The sequence below is a fragment of the Echeneis naucrates genome, chromosome 10, assembly GCF_900963305.1.
Source record: "Echeneis naucrates chromosome 10, fEcheNa1.1, whole genome shotgun sequence".
Taxonomy (NCBI): domain Eukaryota; kingdom Metazoa; phylum Chordata; class Actinopteri; order Carangiformes; family Echeneidae; genus Echeneis; species Echeneis naucrates.
Window position 1 is genome coordinate 19,097,294 of NC_042520.1, and position 20,664 is coordinate 19,117,957.

Sequence of the window (20,664 nt, forward strand, 5' to 3'; positions counted from 1 at the left end):
TCCTGCTGCAGTTTTAAAGAAGTGAAGCGTGTTGACTTGTGGCTGTATTTATTTACATTCCTTTGTTTACTTCATGAATCCAGGTTCTGGGGTGATACACAAGGAATGAATTACTGATATTTGATAATTCAATCTTTCTACTACAAGGAAAGGATATTTTGTAAAAAAAATAAATAAATAAATAAAAAAATCTTACTTCTACATGTTTGTCCAATCCCTGCTAACCATTCATTAGACTGTTTGATCTCTGTGTGTCAGATTTGCAGCTGCTGTGAGAGATAGATGATAATGCTAGGTGCAAAGTGACAATTTCATCTCTGGCTGAAACACTGTGGTGCTGTAACAGCAGCATGCAGAGTCATTGAATCAGTGAACTCCCCCATTCATGTGCTTTGAGCATCAATTTCCTACATCAGCAGCCAGGAGTCAAAACAAGCTAAGAGTTAAGATGAATTTACAGTCATTGAGTTACTTTTGCAGGTCAACACTGTACGTTTACATCATCAATCAGACAGTGTGATGGAAGTATAAAATACATTTTTCTACATTGCTGTGACCTATTTGTGGTTAATTCATCTCACAATAAGCTTTCAATACTCCCTGTTCTATCTTTTTTTCCACCCCAAACAAACATAGAGAGTTGACCTTTCTTAAAAAGGGTGAATCTCTATATGTGTCACAGGAATTTCAGAGAAATTGGTTAGCGAGAAATTTCAGAGAAGGATGAAACAACAGTGCTCATACCAACACAAAAGTCTGCCTATTCTGATGTGTGATAGAGGCTGTTTTCACAATAAATACAAGAGAGTAAATGGGACAGCCTGGTAGGCCTATGGAAATTCACCCTGCATTAATACTCTTTTTGTTAAGATACATAACATGATGCCCAAATGAGACTAAACGTGATACAGAGATAATGCATTAATTGGGCAATTTTCACCTCCGAGTATGTCATCCTCCTGAATCTTTGGCTCATCTAAATAGTTTTAAGAATGTAGCGGCAGCTGTTTTTTTTTGTTTTTTAGCAACCATCATAAATAAGCATGATTTACAAACACTTCCAGATCTAATAATTAATATTTCTATGACAGTTTAAAGCATTTTGGGCTTCCTAGAAACACAAAGCCACTAAAACAGTTAATTATAGTAAGATAAACATTCAGAGTCTCTGTACATGTGTATGCGGTTTTGATAATTTCTGTTTAGGCATGCAGTAGAACTGGTTCCAATAGAAATAGGAGAAAACTCCTCCGCAGCTTTATGTCTTGGTATATATTGTGACGGTACACATGATGTATGCCTGTTTATTTCCATATATGTGCCTCTGCATAATTTTTCTGTGTGGACTTAAATATTTGCGACTACATGTTGAACTCTCCTACTGCAACATGAACAGGTGAAGTCAGACTCAAGAATGAAACTATTTCCAAATAGTTTGTTGTTATTACAAGAGTCAGGAATGTTAAATGGAGGATGCAGCAGAGATCAGTCACAGTGAGCAACTATCAAGTCTGATGCAATGTTGGCTGAAAGTAGAGCAACCTGACAACATCTTCTTATGCTTATGACAAAGGAAACTGCCTATTTAGAGCCATTTCACTCTTAATTTCATGTCTGACAGACATGAGTTAAAACATCACCCTACTGGTTAGACAGGAATGGGGAGTCTAACTACTTGACACATTTCAATTCACCAAATAAACAAAGTAAACATAAACATGTAATTTTTACCCAACTGTGAGAGTAACTTTTTTTGTGGTGCCATTTTTGTGTTTCTAACACATTTAATTTGTTCCATGGAGGAAGATGGGTAGACATCACAGTTTACATTAGCATGATATTGCAAAGATACTGTGTTGCCTGGGTGTGTAATGTTATGGCAAATACAGCAATGACTTCATTAGAAGTCAGTATGTTACAAGACTTACATTTGTGATAGATTTTCAGCAAGAGAAGAAATAGAAAATCACAGAATTCTTATTCAATTTCTGATGAATTTTAACTTACTGATCAATTTCAGTTAGAAAACAATTTTACCAGGATTTATTTTGTCCATTTCTTGTAAATTCAGGTCCACTCACTGAGCACAGCCATTTAATGACTCCAACAGGCTGTGAAACAACAACCGCAGACGGAGCTGTAGCACGAGGGCCACCTCATATCAGTCAGAGGTAACAGCAAAGCAGCTGCCGCATGATTTTCACAACTCTCTCTCTCATTTGTTTCTTCTGTGCTCCTGCCATTAACTATTTCATGTCCTTCCCTATTTTTCCTCATTTTCTTCCTCACTGTCCTCCTCCTCTTCACTGTCACTGCATTGGTAGTTACAGCGGTTGGTGTTCACAAAGAGGTCGCTCTCGTCATCTTCAGAGTCACTTTCTTCCTCTTCCTCATCTTTTTCTTCTGTCTCCTGCTGTTTGTTTATTTTGTCCTGCACTTGTGACTCATCCATAAACCCGTCTGGCCTGGAGAGAATGAAGGGAACATCACCACCACTCCAACACTTGACAAACTAATGCCATCTTTGCGTGAGTTCACACTCACCAGAGTTGCTGTTTCTGCAGGTACTGAATGTGATCTTTGTAGAGGATGAAGCTGATCTCCGCCTTCACCTTCTCTCCTTCCTCGATAGGATCCACAATCACATAGTCACCTTGAGGATCACAGAGCACACGCAATTTGTCCATCCCCCCAAAAAAACCAACCAACCAAACAAACAAACAACAGCAACTAAAAAACTCATCAGGCCACATCCCTCAGATTGAATTTAGGTGCAAAACTGTAAACCCTCCTACTCCAACAGATGACCTGCAAGGACTAAAAGTCTGCCCCACTTCAACTCACAGAAGAAAGCTGTCATGTGGTCTTATGCTCTTCCACTGGCTATCCTAACCTGTAAGTCACAGAGAAACAATGGCTGTCCTAATATTTAAGCTGATCAGTTTTATTGTATTGTTTGGAGTCATGCTAACCCTAACGCACTATGCCTGATTTACATGTAGATTGTAGGAAAGAAACTGTCTGCACTTTGCCTGTCTTTGCTGGCACTTCCGGATTCCAACACAAGCCCGACACCAGAAGACTCGCCCTTAGTGAATGGTGAGTAGAAATTAATTCTGTCATGTTGTCCTCCTGTGTCACCCATCATGCGTTTGTGTGGAGATAATTAGATACTTGGCACTAGTAAAAATTTACCCGCAGCTGTCTCTTAATTGTATGTAACTTTTTTCTTTTTTGAAATATTCAAGCCCTCCAGTCTTTGACTTTTCCTAAAAGTGTGTTAGGTAGCACCCCTTATTGTTAAAAACTGTCAACATAAAGCCAGATTTTAAAAATGGCCATTTATACCTCTAAGTTCTGAAAAGTGCTTCGAAAATAAAGTGAATGATGTAAGTAAATGATAAATGATACATTCTAATAGCGAGAAAAAGTTTATTATTCGATAATAATAACCTGACTATTTGGTGAATACATATTTTAAATGTGTCTAAGGACAGCATGTTGCTGACAAACTGGAAGCATCCGTTTGTCCTCCTGTATCACCCATCATGTGTTTGTGTGGAGATAATTAGATACTTGGCTTTGCGGTTGTGTTTGTGTACTCTGTTATGTTCCAGCGATTGTGGTTGTAGTCGTCTCTCTGTAGATGTGGAGAGCTGTGTGGACATTTTGCAGATGGGCACTGTTTAAAAAGTGGCATAAATGTGTCCAGATGTTTTAGAAATGTTGCCTCAGGACAACTCCTTTCCTGCTGTGTGCCCCTTGGTGTTGTGCCATTCTTAGTCATGTTGTTGGTCAAGAGCTCTTTGTGAGCAGGGAAAGGTCATTGTGAATTAAAATGCTTTTGATGAAAAGTGTGAACATGCCAGGATGTTGTTTTATCAGTTTTTATGGTTATGGAGTGTTTTAAGGGAAATTTAAATATTTAAATGGTGGGCTTTGCACTTTTCATTTTTATTCTTGTGTGTAAGCACAGGTGTTGAGAAGTCCAGACCTATACTACTACTACTACTACTACCACCAATAACAACAATAATTCTAATGGCAATATCAGTGGTGGTAGTTTGCATGGTTTCCCTCCAGGTGCTACAATCCAAACACTTGCACATACTATATAAATGATTTTAAAACCCACTGGGTATCTGTGGAGATGATTCTGTGATACAGAGTCTGTGAGAAGTTTCCCGAAAGAAGCAAATAAGCAAAGACGAAATCTCTTTCAGCCAGCAATAACCAATATATCATCACTCTAATGGCTGATCTTGGCCTGTTTTATTGAGATAATAGAAACATATTCTCTTCAAAAACATCATCTGCTATCATCTCACAGCAGTATTTGTTAAAAAATATTTCAGACCAAAATTTCTACATGCACTCACATTAGAAATATATTACTGGGTTATCTATCAGTAGTTCAACTAAAAGATCAGACTAGTGATATTTTTGCAGTGCATTTTTAAACTAATTTGAAACGAACTTTCATTTTGATAAATAATGACTAGAATTGTGCATGTCATGTTTAACACTTTGCCTCGTTTCCAATGCTGGACTGTTTGACATGTTTGTGCTGTTTGAATGAAGCTATTTTCTCCAAAAGAGGGCCAGACTGAAGATATGGACACTATGACATTTGTTTGAACAGAAAAACTGTTACTGATACAGATATTCACGCATTATAATTTCTATTTAATCAAATCAGTTTCTAAAAATTTAGAGGCAGATACAACTTTCATTTCACTTCTGAGCTGAAGGACATATTTAATTGTTTGGCATTTATGGAGTTACCTCTCTTGATCCAGATGTTCTTGCGGAACTTGGTGGGCATGCTCACCAGGAAGGTCTCGCCCATAGCAGTGACTGTCTCATGGAGGTTGTTGCCACGGCTACCAGTAATCTGCACAGGCATGAGGAGGATGGGGGCAGTTAGACCAGAGATGGAGCTTGTTCGGTGTCCATTTGGTTAATGCAGCGAACACTGCTCACCTTCACAATCTGCTGGTTTTCCGTCAGAGTGACAAAGTCTCCAAGAACCTCCTTGACAACGTGTTTGCGTTTGGTGGCCTGTGACATTATAAACTGTGAGCTTCAAGTGCCTTCTCCAGCTGAGAAGAGAGGTCAAAGGTCAAAGTTGTGACGATCACTGGACCACTGGCGTTAAGGGGATGGTCAACAAACAACTCGTGCTGTGACGTACGAAACACGAGTTGATAGCTAAGCTAACACTAGCTGGTTACCAGCTTCCTCGTGTTTCCTACGATGGCCCAAAGAATGATTGCATTTCACCTCTTCTAAATCAACTTTGCTCACAGCTTCCATAAACATGAATGGTAGTGAGTTAGCTGCGAACGCTAACTGTTACTGTGTCAACACGCATCCTCGCGCTCAGCTCAGGTAAAATACTCACCTTGATAGAAGACGAGACGTGACTGTGTCCGATGGAAGCAGGCGATGTTGAAGGATCAGACCGACAGCGGATAACTTTGGGACGAATATCAGTAAACTGAGCCACACGCCACGGTTTTCTGGCAACAGTAGATATTTCAGTTCCGGGATCCACCAGGTCACGCTTTTCAAAATAAAACATTCTTTCCGTGTTTTTTTTTGTAATCTATGGGCTAAAGGGCAACCTGTTTGTGTCTAATCACATATATAAATTAACATTATATACTTAGATAGGTACTTTGTCGCGACACAATATCAATCGCCATTCATTATCCGATTTTGTCCTCCAAACCTAAAGCTCAACGCAGGTTTAATTGTTGCATGGGTATGAGAGTTGCATTGTGGGAAATAGAGTTTTATAAAATCTCAACTTGAGCAACATTAAAGATCATTAGTGTTCAGTTAAGTGCGACACGAATAAGAAAGGGTTGTCTTTATTGATGGTAGATTTCGAATCTATACTTTTTTTCATACTTTTAGCTACTGGTCTGTTAATCATTCATCACTTTCCGATGCTGACAAAATAAGAGCGACAAATGAAATTATTTAACCCTATTTAACCCTAACCCTACTGCAATCTCACATAATGTTGATTGTAATGTCCACCAAAGTAAACATACATTTATTATGAGTCTATGTTGACAGTTTTGTTTTTTGTTTTTTTTTTTTGGTTACAGTTATCTAAGAAAGGAACATCAACAAGACAGGATTCCACAATTTCTTTTTAAATTTAATCTTCATTTTTCACCTCAGCAGTTATTAGTTAGAACAATTGCACTGCAGTTCTGTAACACTGTACAAACCACTACATGGAAAACCCGCAATCTTTCCAAACCCCACCTCAACAATCTCACAATATTCAGAGAAATCCTAGCAAGAAAACATCAAAGAAAACTGAGGAGGTATAGGGCCGCACCTATCAGTGCACACACCTGATCGCAGATGGGTTCCATTACTGTGCCTAAAACACAAAAGTCATTATGACCTGCAGGACTATTGGAATGAAAACTGCAAAAAATCTATTTTAAATTAGCCATGATGAGTTATATGTGGTTTATCAGAGCTGGTATGTTTTTGATAAAGTGCTATCAGGTGGTAGGTAGAGAGGTTTAACACTACTCTGGTTTAACGGAGAAGTAGCTTCAGCAGGACTTAGTGTGATACTCTTCACGCATACTGGATCAAATGTGCTTTGAAGAGGTACAGTACGGCTGTAGTAGATGTAATGCGATGGTGTGTGTATGTTTGAAAATGGGTATTTGCTATTTAATTGACAACAGCAGATGAGCACATCTTGTTGATTCCACATGCGTTGGACCCTCTGTAAAGGTAGTAGTAACCCTGTGAGAGAGAGAGCGAGACAAAGACAGAGAGAAAAGGATAGGGAGAGAAACAAAACACACACAATCTTAAATGGACCGCAACAAAGGGGAAAAGTAACTTAATTTTTATCGTTCCTTTTTCAACCTGTCATCTAGAACGACAACAAATTTATTCAAAATAAAGTAAAAGGCAACCCAAGAGCCAGACTGTCTTGATGTCTTGACATGAAGTTGAAACATATTTACCTGTCTGTGACACTGAATTCTATTTGAGTACATTGGCGACATTTTACAGACACACACACTCATCTTCAACCATTTATTCATTTCTGGGTCTCTGTGGGGTGCTGGAGCCAATCCCAGCTCACTCTGGGTGAGGGCGGGGTCACCCTGGACAGGTCACCAGTCCATCACAGGGCCAACACACAGAGACAGACAGAGACCAACAACCATTCACACTCACACTCAGACCTACAGACAGTTTAGAGTCACAAAGTAACCCAAACATGATGTCTTTGGACGCTGGGAGGAAACCCACGCAGGCACGGGGAGAATATGCCGACTCCGGGCTGGGAACTGAACCCGCGACTTTCTTGCTGTGAGGCAATAGGACTAACCACTATGCTGCAGTGCTGCCCTCAATTAAATAATTCTTCCAAGAAATTAATTGGCACAATCATATATAATGAAAGCAATCATTAGTTTTAGCTTCACTGACTTACCTGCTCTCCATAATCCTCTCCCCAGCTGTTTTTGATGGCCCAGAATGGGATACCTTTACCTGAAATTACAGAAACGTCCACATAATGGGCTTGATTTCATCTTAACACACAAAATTTTAATATTTTTATGGTAATAAACAGGACAGAAACGTGTTTGTCCTGTTTAGTGAAACGGAGTAAATGAAAAGAGGATAAAATAATATAGAAAAGAAAAACGTACGCTCTCCATATCCCACCAGCAGCACAGCATGGTCGATCATCCAGGGGTTGCAGAAGATCTTAAAAGGGTGAGACACACCCCTCTTGTAGAACTACAGAAATTAAGAATAAAATTGAATAGAATAAGAATATATGCTGATAATTACAATCCAGTGGAAATGACATTGTCATTGACATTGTCGTTTCCACTGGATTATTTTTGTTTGATTTTTTTCATGTGATTTTTGTTTTATATCTTGATGTATATGAAGTTGATATAAGTGTGGTAAATGGATCTAATGTTAGTGATCCATTCATTGTTGTGAAGGGTTGTGAATATTTACCTGCATTGCAAAAGCATTCAGAGCAACAGAGACTGGTCCGTTCTCAGCGAGCCAAGCTGCGATTTCTGGGGAAAACAGACTCAGAATTAGTCAATTCAACAGCCACATCTGAAATTTTTAATTACAAATAATCATGCAAGATTTACTTTGTGTATATATTAAGAGAAAATCTCTTCTTTCTATCTTTTTTTTCCCACTCACCCTTTTCATCTTTGGACAGTTCCATAGAGCTGTTGATATAGGCAGCCACTTTGTTTGTGGCAAAGTCACAAGTCTGCTTCTGGCCGGTGTAAGAGTAGTCAGTCTCCGTCTCCAGACCACCTAAACCACACATGAGGGAGCGAGATTAAATGGTTAAAAGTGCTCACACAGAATCAGCATTCAGCACAAAAAAAAAAAAAAAAAAACAAACCCATCCAATCATTTCACTCTCACCAAGCTTCTCAATGGCTTCATAAGCATTTGAGGGCAGCCCTCCTCTGCACGCCTGGTCGACACCATCGCAGTCAACCAGCTCTGTGAGGGAACAAATCAATATACCAATCAAATTAGTGCTATAAACAGTTTTTTCCTGCAGGAGAATTGAATTATTTTATCATCTATGTTTGTTTGTGTGTATGTGTTATAGTTACCTTGTTCAGAAAGTGACAGCAATTTTCCATTTTTCAGGAACCACTGGCCTTCAATGTTGCCTGTAACAGAAAACGCCCAGCAGGATCCACACATACCCTGCAAGAAACACACCCCCATGAATCAGTATGACATTTGCAGGATCTGTAATTTATTCATTAATTAGAATGATAATGGGAACAACTGCACCATAATCAACTCCGTATGTTGATACCTGGTTCTTAACGGGACTGACAGCTCCGTGATCTCGCCAATCCCAGCTGGCAGGGGCGGGACCACGGGCAGGAGGGGCCTGTTTCATGTGTCGCTGTAGAGTCCACTGGCTGAGCAGTGGGTTCAAGTATGTAGAGCGAAACTCCTCCTCTGGAGACAAACAGATGGAAAACAGTGCAATGCTCGTGTTACATAAGAGAATTATTTTTGTTAAGAAAAGCTGATGCAAAGACACAAAAAGGAGAAGATACATTTCCTCATTGAGCGTTGTGTGCAAATACAAGCACAACCAGACACATACCAGTGAGGTCACTGAACTTGGTAACGCCATATTCAGCTGAACCCTGATCCAAAGCCTGGAGCTTGTTGGCCATCTTGAGGTTCTCGTGGAAGATTTGTAAACGACGGTCTGTCTCTGGAAGGTCAAAGGTCAAATGGATATGAGAGGACTGCTTTACTAGCTCATAGACTTAATTTTTTCATTGATAACATGTCTTAATTCAATTCTCTATACAACAACGCATGTGTAAAGTTAGATGATAAACACTGAGATATAAACAGCTCCTCTGTGTATGAATATTAATAATTTATTTTGTGTTTAACTGTCTTGGGTATGTTATATTCAGTATCTCATCTTGGCTTCTCTCTGTATCTAATTGGGAAACATTTATTCACACTAACACATAACTAACTAGTGCAAACAATCTATGTCAGGTTGGTTTTTACACAGGAACACAATACCTGGTAGATTAAAGGTGTGCTTAAGTGTCACTCACCCTCCTGGCTGCTGTAAACCTTATTGAATTTAACCATGAACTCTTTGAAATGTCCCAATAGCTCTACAGACTCCTGCTTAGCAAAACAAAAAAGACAGTATGAACAACACAAGCCAAGTTCAAATCAGCAGTAGAGTAGTTTCCAACAAATTGGAGAGAAGACACAAATAGGAAGTCCAAACTTGAACACGAACAACATTTTGCTGTCAGTTCTGTTATTAGTCCGACAGTGACATTGTTTATACCTTTGAAGCCTGGCTGGTGGACGGATCCTCCACCTTGTTGGTTTCTTCCACTTGAGATTCAACTGATGAGGATAAGAGGAGAGCCATTATTGAAAACATGGTAAATGTTCTACAAGATCACATCTATATTCATGCTTCATGCCTTTCAAAGTGCATTGACTGGTTTTCCAACTAAGTCTGCTAAATGGAATCTGAATTTTCACATGATTAAGTAAAGCACTTAATTACAAAGCAGGGCAACAAAGACAGGAGACTTAAATAAATTCTGACTGGTTTTGTTGTTGTTGTTTTTTTTTTATATTGAGAATAGAAATGAACTGTACATCAGTAACTGGGCTCATAAAGTTTTACCTCATCGATCTCATTGGTATAATGTGTCACTTATTGACCAAGTTAGTAAACATTTTAGTTACATAATACCCAAGGCATGAAGGTCAGTTACTTTTTCTGGCAACATAATTTTTAAGGTTCAAGTTAAGGTCAAAATGAGGATAATATTTAAATAGTCTTTCTGAGTGACAAGGTCCTTGGTTGGCCTGGCATGATTAGTGCCAATCGATACAACAGTGATGCAAAAACAACATTAAAGATCATCAGTTGGATTGGGTCATTGTCTTATGAAAAAATATTGCTGTCCTTACAGGGGAAGTAATAATCTGAAATCACATAGACACAAATAGTAATCAACCTAGACCTCTTGGACTATGACTAAAGATAAAAAAGATACTACATTCACTGTCTCACAACTCTGTTCTTCCGTCAGAATTTGTCATGTTGAGTGATCACTTTATTTGGTTGCTGACTGACCTTTAGGCATGCACTTCTGTTTGAGCAGAGTCAAGGTGCCCTGCCAGGGAACGTCCCACACTTCAAACACACACAGCTCTGTCTGAAATAGACAGAAACAATCAAAGCTGATGCAGATGTAAGACCATTGCATTGATCTGATTAAACTATTATATTATCATTCTTGTGTATTTCTTTAAATTTTTCAAAATGATACTGCTCCAATTAGAGCATTTGTGTATTTCTTTGGATAAAATGGATAATCTCCAACCAAGTGTGTGCATCCATGAGGGCACATGGCATGAGCGTGCACGGGTTCACTCAAGTCACAAGATCATTTAACTGGTGATGTGTCTGCTGAACAAACAGAACTGTTGCAATAATAAATCGATACAGAGTTAAAGCACATTTCCATTATGAAATATTACAAACTTATTGGAGGAATCTGCTCATTTAAAACCAAGGCAATGGCCTGATTTCCCTTCATCTCTTTCTCTCTCATACACACGCACACATACACACCCTCATATCATACCTTGAGTTTCTGTGTCTCCGGATAGAAGTCACATGTCCTGAGCATGGCAGACTTCTTACACTGAGTGTTACTCACTTCCACTGTTATAGTGTAGCGGATTCCCTTAACCAGCTAGAAAACAGACCCAAACACATACAGTGGCCATTTTTAACGTATAAACAAGAAAACTTGCCATGACACATATATTCAGGAATGATGCTGATTGTGCTGCAGCTTTGTACATTGATGGTCACATGACCGCTGTATTTCAGTGATATCTAGCCTCTCTGCTTTGTGTAAAACTATGTTGAATGTATTGCAGCATCTGGATGTTTCTTTGGAGCTGCCATGGATGTGCAGGGAATGACAACACTTTGGCCCTTTAATCGTGCTATCAAGCCCAAAGAAACCAGGTTCAACTCAGTGATGTGACTTCCGCTCAGAAGGAAATAATGAACACTCAGACAGTGTTGTTTATGTCACCGTTATTGCGCAGTGACTGCGTTGTGCCATTATTTTGAAGGTAATCCATGTTGTTTCCGGCCTCTTGGTTTATCTCTGTTGTTTACAGACAATCAACACCACTAAATGGGGCACTCACAGTAAATCTATCTATGCTGCCACCGAAAATGTCGACATTATATTGAGAATACATAAAGACGATGTGTTTATGGTACCTGTTTGGTTGCAGAGATGAACTGGCTGACCCTGCGGAAGTGCATTGCGTTTGAGCCCCGGTTATAGCGCTCCTCGGCGAAGTCCAGAGCCTTCTTCAGGCCCGGGTCGGACTCATGCAGCCGGATGGGGGAGCCAGGAGGCCCGAAGAGAGGCCGGTCCAGGTCCTCGCCGAGCCCGAGCACCGTGCTCAGCAGGGCGGCCAGTGCCAGCCACAGCGTTACCGGACAGGAGCGGAACCAGAGCACCATGTTGTGCTGTCAAGAGAAAAAGGGACCGATGTCCGATCCGAGCTCAGTTAAATACAGCGATGTTTGCCTTCCCAGAGGACAGATCGATACGAAGTTATCAGCAGCGTTTATACAAGAGCCTCGGTGTTGTTGCCAAACAGGTCTGGGATGAAGCCGTGGGAGGAGACAGTGAGCATCACTGGGCGGGGTCTGTTCAAGAGCCACACTGTAAATATCACCCCATCAAGATACAACAACAAGCCACACAATCTTATTCTCAACAAATTAAAAAAAAAACTAAACAGTAAGATGGAGATATTGGTGACGACAATGATGACATATACCAAAGTGTGTCGCTCTCATTAAGTGGGGCAGTGGCGGGAGGTTCAGGCAGAGCAAACTGGGTAATATAGTCTAGTCTAATTTTGACACTGACAGACCAGAGGGATCATTTTCAATACATGCCCTCATTATCCCGTATATTATACCATATCAGCTCCCTATCTCCAAGCAGTTGTCATCCCTTCATAGAGCAGCAAAGGCTTGGACCTTTGATTATTTCACTGATCATTTACAATAATGAGATAGAAACGGTGTGTATTAGTCACATCTAAAAATCAGGGTTAAAAAAAATAACACCACCACTGTAATGGGTGTCCGGTCGCCTGTTTCAAGTCCAACCACTAGATGGCAACAAAATACCGTAATTTGGTTTTATAACGCGCGGAAAGGGTGGGAGGTTTATTTTGAAAGTGCTTCTGACAGTCGTGTTTTTCGTTTTCCGGGGGACTTTTATTCTTGAGTATTGCAGCCGGAAGTTTGGTGTTTGTTTCTGTGGACGAGAGCCGCTAGCGCTGCTAGCACCGCGGTCAGAAACATCTGTTGCTAAGCTAACACTGTTAGACTGCCCGTCCGTCTGCCTTGATAACATTTTCATCGGATGAGCAGTGACGATAGCAGTTATTTTCCCCACCGGGTCACAAAACTGTTGTCGTGAACGTTATGACTAAGTTATTTTTAGGGATCAGGTTGTCGTCTTAGCATTAGCGTCTGAGTGAAGGTCTGACTGGCAGACATGGAGACTCGGGGGATTGAAGATATGTTTGACTTCCGTCGGTAAGTCAGCTAACTGCAGATAGCCGATGAAAGATGATCGGGTAACCTTTAGCCTTTAGCTCGTGCCAATTAGCCACAGTGATAACATTAATACGCTCTTAACTGTGAGTCCAATAAATACAATGCACTGTTAGCGGCAACACGAAGCCTTTGCTAGCCAACATTAGACCGCCTGTAAAACATACAGGTAGTTAGCTAGTGGTAGCTAGCTACCTGTGCCCTCTTGAAGATAATATTGAGGTTTTACTTAAAATTAACATGTTACCTTGTATAAAGCTATTGTCAATCACGTTACGCTGTCATTAGCTGAAAGGTTGTCGGGCTAGCTAGCTTAGCCTCGGACAGTTGTTAAATTTGGCGATGTGAAATTTCAACCGTCCTGACAGTAACCCATGAAGTTTTGTATTTGGCCCAATTTTTTTAACACTGGAGTTAATAGTCCAGGTAATGCTTATTCTGCTGTGTATTAGGATTATAGTGATCTAGTAACTGTGACAGTAATAACAGATCTGGAAGGTAAGCTCTGCAAGGTAAATGTTTTGCCTCGTCTGTACCAAATATAGATGACCCATATATCAAATACAGGCGGGACATAAGACCTCTCCGTGCAGTAGTAGTTATTATGATGTTGGTCGGAACAGTATTGGAAATCTTAGATGTTCTCTAGCAGCTAAAGGTCAAACCAGCCAGTGTGTGACACGTGTAATAACAGAGGGACAGGCTGTGGTTACATGTCAGAATGAAACTCACAGATATGCCGATTCTATAGAGAAAGGCATGGATGGATCTGACTCTAAAAATAGGAGATTTATTCAAAACCACACTGAAGCGTTTTCTAGCAGGTGTGAAAAAAGTAAAAAAAGTTACCAGCAGTTTTTTCTGCATCAGTTGCAGACTGTGACGTTTTTATATTAAGTATTTTATCTTTCATGTGGTTATGTGTATTTGCGTTTATTTGGTGAGTCCGTACATGCACATGAAGTAACAGAATGGAGTCCAGACATGTCTTGTGATTTTCTTCCTTGAGTAAGGTTTTTTTCCATCATTGCTACCTGTTAGTGAGATCAGTGTTGCTTGTCAAGATATCACCAGCAGTGAAATAATACTTTCTTTAAAAATGTACTGTCTGTCTTGTCCAGGTTCCCCAAGGATGCAGTTGTTCTCCTGCTGTTGATGATTTACTTTCCAATTGGCATTTGCTTGATGTTAATACGGATTTTTATTGGTATACACGTGTTTTTGGTGAGCTGTGCACTTCCAGAAAGTTTTATTAGAAGGCAAGTATTTTTCTATATTGTCAGTATATTTCAATGTTGTTTGTCTCAGCAGTAATACTTATTGTAGTTGGGGCAGCAGTGCCTGTGGTAGTAATCACATTTGTGTCATGCATAAAAATCATAAGCTCTGTGAAATTACATGGTTAATGCTAAAACACACATCTATGCATACTTTCTATCCAACTATCCAATTCACTCTGCAATGGCCACCTCTCACACTAGAGTGATTGCATTAAATTAAGCCCCTCCAATAAAAACCCTGAAGGAAAATGGCAGCTAAGTGTTTTTCAAATGTGTCTTTTACACAGATTTATTGTGAGAGTTATGTGCTCAGTCTTGGGAATGCACGTGAGACAGAAAAATCATCGCTCCAGAGACAAGAACACCAAGCTGTACATATGCAATCACGTGACAGTCTTTGACCACAACATTATCAACCTTCTGACGCCCTGCAACACTGTGAGTGTTTAACTTGACATTTTACAGATTTTTTTATGATTTCAGGCAGCCCTCCACCATTGAAACACTACATGCTGACTGCATGAGTGACACACTTGCTGCACTAATTGACATCTGCAGTGATGTAATTGCTGATGTTTGCATACTTCTGAAAAATCTTATCATGTTAAAAACTGAGCAATGTCTAACTGAAAGCTGTGTAGATTACAGCTCTAATAGACACAGCTCAGCCTTAAGATGTGCCAATGCCCTGTAGTTTTATTGTGCTTTGTTTTAACAGCTGGAGAAATTATAAACCTTTTAAATCACCGTGTCAGTTTAACTTTAGAAGCACAGATAATCTTCCGCTGAAAGTGCAATGATGAAAGCAATTTGTGTTTGGAAGCAGTAGATGACAAATGCATATTTGTGCACGGGAATGCGTGTCGTCGTAGTTGCTCACTGTCTGGGCCATCTTATTTTTCCTCTGACATTCTGTGTTCTATGTGTTTTTTGTTTTGTGCAGCATATTGTTTTGTGTATTGTTGAATATGGTATTTGTGTTGTTTGGCGATCTTGTCTTTCTACTCATTAGCCCCAGCTGGAAGGCTCCACAGGGTTTTTGTGTTGGGCAAGAGGCTTCTTTGAAATCAATTCAGCATCTGGACAAGGAGCCATAGGAGAGTCTCTTCAGAGATACTGTTCTACTGAAGGCACCGCACCTTTGCTCCTGTTTCCTGAAGAGGACACCACAAACGGCCGTGCTGGCCTGCTCAAATTTAGGTAAACTTTCACACAGCAGAAAATTAATACAGCAATAATTAAAATTATTGCTCTCCTGTTTCTGTTTTTGGGTGATAGTTTTACATTTACCAACCAAACTAGCTAAAGTACAACAGTAACTGTTGGGATCCATCTGTATTTTGAGCATAGCGACTCAAGATGAAAGTTTTGTAAAAGTTATGAAACCAGGACCAAATTTTTATCCGTCATCCATGGCAGTTTGCAACTGGCGACAAATTGCTTTGGTGGATGTTTCCCTGCACAAATTTCCCTCTATGGGACTTGATGGGAACATTCATGTAAGAAAGTGAAACTGCAGCAGTTCTTTTCTTCACAGAGCTCTGACAGTCAAAATGAGAATAATTTTTCACAGTGATTAAATTTGCATGAAACATATTACTGACAGTTTGCTTCACATTCTACTCTTTTATCTCACTGATGGTATTAACTGCAGAAATATTTTAGAATAAATGTCGAGTAAAGGGACAATTTTCCTTCTATTCGCTTATCTACCTAATGTATAATGACTTTCCTCACAGTTCCTGGCCTTTTTCCCTGACTGACTCCATCCAGCCTGTGGCGTTACGGGTGACCAGACCATGGATTGCTTTGGTAAAGCAACTTTAACTAGACCTTTAAGACAAGAAAGAAAAATAATAAAATAATGGCAACATTATTGAGACTATGTTGTGTTAACAGAATATACAGCTCAGATAATTTATTGGTATTCCTTAAGTAATGACATCTAAACTAAAATGTAACAATATGACTGATTTTAACAGCTTACTAAAATGCAAAATGTCAGTATAGAGAGGAGGTAAGAAAATCGAAAAAGGAGAATAATGCATTTCTTAGATGCGGAAAATCAATACAAAATGAGTGAAATTTCCTGTAAGTAGCTGCAAGCTGCTTAAATTTAATCCATCCAGCCATCTCAGGATCCAAAGTAATTCTTTTGTTGCTGTGCAGCAACGGCTAATATTTAGATTTTTACTATTGGCAAAGTTATTATTTGTTGCAGGATTGTTTGAGTCTCCAGGACACCTCGCTACAGCTATTATTGTCTTCATCCTTTCTCTGCCTGTCTGTGCTTACATAGATGAATTTAGGGCATGTTAGGTTACCATGTAATGAACCACTGGGACTGACTGCTGGCTCTTGTTTGTTCACAGAATACACCCGAGTCCAGTTGGCTGGTGGAGCTCTTGTGGACATTTTTTGCGCCATGTACAGTGTATCATGTAAGGTACTAAATAATTTGTATCATTATTTCTACCAGCAACTGATTTTTAAAATTAAATCACAATATTCACATAACCAGTAGTTTTAGTTTATTTTTAAATAAAGATGATTTTGTAGAGATGCAAGTTTCTTGATCTAGATCCACCAAGTAAACAAAACAAAAGCTGATGACATTTAGTTTTGAAACAAGTCCCAACCCCAAGACCATCATCTCTGGGAAGTAATGCAGATTTGTCAGCATACATTTCATTTGGTTTTAAATTAGTTGTTCAATAGTCATCTGGTGATTTTGAACCCTTTTCTTCTGCCATAATTTTTGATGCATTCATTTTCTTAACAGTACTTGTTTTGCTTATGATTTTCTTCTCAGTTGGCTTCCACCAGTTTCCAGACAAGATGGCGAGTCCACACAGGAAGTTGCCAACAAAGTCCAGGAGGTAAAACCTATGTTTACTGGTTGAGTGGATGCATATAGTTTTGAAGTCAATGCATTTCCCCGACTCCAGTGTCTACATCCATATCCCTCTTGGGCAAATTATAAGGAGTCATAATTATAGTCTATATTTAGTCCAGCTGTATCATCAATGCCTTGTCATTTTGCTTCATAGGTGCAGATATAATTTTAGTGAGTTTTTAATGTGTATCTTGTTTTTCAGCTATTAGCAAGTGAACTTGGTTTGGTCTCCACCAAGATTACTAAAGCTGATAAAGCAGAGCACATCAAAAGGAAAAGACACAGCATACCACAAACATCTACAAGTAAGTAGAAAACATAAACTCACAATACTTTCTTTTCTGTACTTCTTAAGTTTCAGACAGTGGTCTTTTTTTTTTTGGAGATGTCAGCATCTCTTTTCCTTACACTAGGTGTCAGACCTAGCTCCATCGGACTTGGGTTCATGGTCCAGAGTTTGGGCACAGATGATCGTAGGATTGCAAAGATGGCGCAACAAGTGAAGGATGTGCTGCCTCATGTGCCACTGAATGTCATTGCGAAGGACTTAGGTTTGACACAGTTTCAATGCACATTTATTTTTAGATCCAATATCCCTGCCACCTCTTTGGAGCTTTTTTCCACTTTGCTCTGCACATTCTGTTATTTCTTTCTTCAACTCTATGTGCACTTACAGTTGTCTGTTGAATACACAGCAAAAACTAATTGTGTGGACACCACCATAACAAATCTACTGGAGAACAAGGACGAAACATTGGAAGCCACTGCGACTTCTACATTCGGACCTTCAAAGATTAGTTCCTACTCTTCTGGGTCTCCTCCTACCATAAAGGTCTGATGCTTTGATCTCTTAGCTCTCTAGCATATTTATGTATTATGTAGGATCCATGTTCTGTGAATATATGAATAAGTATTCTTTAGTTTTCATGGGATTTATAAATAGCATCTTTGCCTGCACATAGGAATATTAATTTCATAATATCTTATGTTATGCATTTAAATTGATTTAATTTGTGCAGTACATGTATCATTGACTTTGTTTTTAATGGGTTTTTTTTTTTGTGTGTGTGCTGTTTTTGTTTTTTGTTTTTTTTTTCATGCACAGCCTGTTGCCAAATCTTTTGGGAAATCACCAGCTGACAGACATTTGTCACTCCAAGAGAGAAAAGAAGCCCTTTATAATTTTGCAAGAAGGTGGGTTTTTTTTTTTTTATTATTATTTAAAAAATATTTTTGGATTTTTTTCATTTTGGGGGCAAGGCACAAATAACTTTAAAGATATATAAGAGAGTTGTTTTAAGATGCAGTTAGTTATCGTGTACCTTAAGGTACATCATATTTCTGAAATGATTGGAAATGCTCCATGTCTGTTCAGCTCATGTTAATAAGACACCTCAATAGATCCAACCCTGCTTCATTATGCACAACATCTTGCAGTTGTGCAGGAATGAACAGTTATGTAATGTTCATTTGGTTTGAGAGTTACTAAATTAGGGTTGTGTCTGTCACTCAACATTGATTCTAAATAGTGTTACAGATGTGGAAGGCAACAGTGGCATGCAAAAATTACCCAGTCTGCTAATTTTCACCATGTGGATTTATTTTTGAAATCCAGAGAGTATCTGACAGAGCAATGAAGGAGCAAGTCATCGCTTGACAAGTAGAATGACCAATCTTAGATTTTGTACTGTGTTGTCTCTTTTTCTTAAGACGTTGCTAATGTCTTATAACTTCTTAGTTTGGTTTCTCTGCCCACATGTCTGTTTATCTCACATTAGTGGCATTTTTTAGATTTGCCAATAGTCTTCTGCAAAAATATCTGACAAACTCATTGTACACCAAATGCACATCACAAACAACCAACATATAAAGTTAGCAACCCGTTGCTGAAACCTTAAAAGGGTTATTAGCAAACTTCTGGGCCAGAAATAGTTATACAGGATTAAAGGTGAGTTAATTTTTGGACTTAAATGTGCAGAGTTGCTTAAAATACAACTCCAAACGTATGGCAAAATAATGGCTGGATATCTAAAACTTGCATGGAAAAAACATCCCACAGGGATGTTGTGCAATATTTATTGGTACCATTCATTTCAAAAGCTAGCTTAACTAGTCTCTCTAACAAAAAAAAAAAAAGCATTGATAATGACCAAATTTGTTATAACAAGGGTGAGTCCAGAGGCAGTTCTGTAAGTTCCGCGTGTGTAAAAAGGGAGTAAACTTATTTCTTATTTAGTGAAATAAATGCTGACTGTTTGTTTTACATGTTTTTTTTTTTTTCTTCCAGACGCTACATTGAAAAACATGGGTTGGATCAAGACGACAGTCACTGAACACACTTTGGTCAAGCCATCATTGAAAATTTGTCAGAACGAAGTTCTTGCTTAGCTGTCTAATTTGAATGGTGATTTTATATTCTGTCAACAGGTTTGGTCACAAAACACATTTTGTTAAGTATTCAGAAAATGTATAAGTTGATGCAATGGTTATTATGCATGTCTTTAATTCTTCATTCTGGGCTGATACATAATTTTGATAACAATTTGTAAAATGATCCACTGACTGTGAATCATCTATTTATTTTTATAATGTCCAGAGTCATTGATGAAAATAAAGTTCAGCTTGACCTTGTGTCTACAAAATAATTTCAAATACATCATAGTTCTCTCACTATTTTGGAAGTCAGACTTTATTCAAATGTTCCAACATTAATATAATTTTGAAGACTGCCTTGTAAATGGGCTTTGGCAAAAGTTGATTGCTTTGTGTTTCAGTTGTTCAGACTTAGATTTTCATTTAATTATGACAGGATAGCCAAATCCTACCATAAGAGGGAGCCGAGAAAATAGATTTCCACTTGTGCTGTTGAAGCTCTGTGGTCCCCAAACACTTGGAGAGAAAGTCTGTCATCTCTGCTGTCTTCTTCAGCTTCAGGAGGATGTATCACAGAATCACATCAACTGCCAAGAGTGGAGACTAGTGACTTACGGTAATTCATACATTTTGAGTATATTTGTTTAGGAGAAAACGAAGGGAAGTTACACAAAGCTGAGTCTTGATGCAAATTTACAGAACCATTACTATATTGACACACAACTCCAGCACCTCATCCTGTTGAAACGGACCTCAGGAGCCACTGGTTTAATCTAAGCACCAAAAAAAAAAAAAAAACCCTTATTAATACGATTTGAACGCTGAAAGACAATAACAAAAACATCTGTACGCAGAACACTGAACAGACTGCCCACATGATGTTA

At 38.9% G+C, this 20,664-nt stretch overlaps 3 protein-coding genes across 4 annotated transcripts; 1 reads left to right on the top strand and 2 right to left on the bottom strand.

Annotated features, from left to right (window-relative positions):
* Positions 1–56: 56 nt before the first annotated feature.
* eif1ad (eukaryotic translation initiation factor 1A domain containing) lies at positions 57–5,543 on the bottom strand. Its single transcript, XM_029512482.1, has 5 exons — positions 5,405–5,543; positions 4,984–5,102; positions 4,786–4,894; positions 2,545–2,653; positions 57–2,465 (listed from the first exon to the last, which is right to left on the bottom strand). Exons 2-5 carry the CDS (start codon positions 5,068–5,070, stop codon positions 2,264–2,266), a joined length of 507 nt encoding a protein of 168 aa, XP_029368342.1. The 5' UTR covers positions 5,071–5,102; positions 5,405–5,543; the 3' UTR covers positions 57–2,263.
* Positions 5,544–5,980: 437 nt separating this feature from the next.
* ctsf (cathepsin F) lies at positions 5,981–12,282 on the bottom strand. The gene is made up of 14 exons (XM_029512387.1): positions 11,870–12,282; positions 11,214–11,324; positions 10,700–10,781; positions 9,893–9,954; positions 9,648–9,720; positions 9,173–9,286; positions 8,873–9,021; positions 8,661–8,757; positions 8,464–8,544; positions 8,230–8,349; positions 8,029–8,093; positions 7,707–7,797; positions 7,487–7,545; positions 5,981–6,783 (listed from the first exon to the last, which is right to left on the bottom strand). Exons 1-14 carry the CDS (start codon positions 12,116–12,118, stop codon positions 6,709–6,711), a joined length of 1,428 nt encoding a protein of 475 aa, XP_029368247.1. The 5' UTR covers positions 12,119–12,282; the 3' UTR covers positions 5,981–6,708.
* Positions 12,283–12,938: 656 nt separating this feature from the next.
* aup1 (AUP1 lipid droplet regulating VLDL assembly factor) lies at positions 12,939–20,038 on the top strand. Of its 2 annotated transcripts, none has more exons than XM_029512479.1 (12): positions 12,939–13,213; positions 14,353–14,490; positions 14,799–14,949; positions 15,524–15,711; positions 16,251–16,323; positions 16,884–16,957; positions 17,324–17,390; positions 17,610–17,712; positions 17,800–17,958; positions 18,103–18,239; positions 18,513–18,601; positions 19,695–20,038. In XM_029512479.1, the coding sequence occupies exons 1-12, from the start codon at positions 13,173–13,175 to the stop codon at positions 19,738–19,740; spliced, it is 1,266 nt and encodes a 421-aa protein (XP_029368339.1). In that variant the 5' UTR covers positions 12,939–13,172; the 3' UTR covers positions 19,741–20,038. The 2 variants fall into 2 exon arrangements, with proteins under 2 accessions (XP_029368339.1, XP_029368340.1); XM_029512480.1 differs by having other exon boundaries at positions 17,821–17,958.
* The last annotated feature ends 626 nt before the right edge of the window (positions 20,039–20,664 follow it).

Coding starts and splice junctions, on each gene's coding strand:
- ctsf (XM_029512387.1), bottom strand. CDS start 12,118: ATGGTGCTCTGGTTCCGCTCCTGTCCGGTAACGCTGTGGCTGGCACTG. Junction 7,798..8,028: donor TGAATGCTTTTGCAATGCAG/GTAAATATTCAC, acceptor TAATTTCTGTAG/TTCTACAAGAGGGGTGTGTC. Junction 7,546..7,706: donor GCTGGTGGGATATGGAGAGC/GTACGTTTTTCT, acceptor CTGTAATTTCAG/GTAAAGGTATCCCATTCTGG.
- aup1 (XM_029512479.1), top strand. CDS start 13,173: ATGGAGACTCGGGGGATTGAAGATATGTTTGACTTCCGTCG. Junction 13,214..14,352: donor GATATGTTTGACTTCCGTCG/GTAAGTCAGCTA, acceptor TGTCTTGTCCAG/GTTCCCCAAGGATGCAGTTG. Junction 17,391..17,609: donor TTGCCAACAAAGTCCAGGAG/GTAAAACCTATG, acceptor CTTGTTTTTCAG/CTATTAGCAAGTGAACTTGG.
- eif1ad (XM_029512482.1), bottom strand. CDS start 5,070: ATGTCACAGGCCACCAAACGCAAACACGTTGTCAAGGAGGTTCTTGGA. Junction 4,895..4,983: donor AAAACCAGCAGATTGTGAAG/GTGAGCAGTGTT, acceptor ATGCCTGTGCAG/ATTACTGGTAGCCGTGGCAA. Junction 2,466..2,544: donor CTGCAGAAACAGCAACTCTG/GTGAGTGTGAAC, acceptor CATTCTCTCCAG/GCCAGACGGGTTTATGGATG.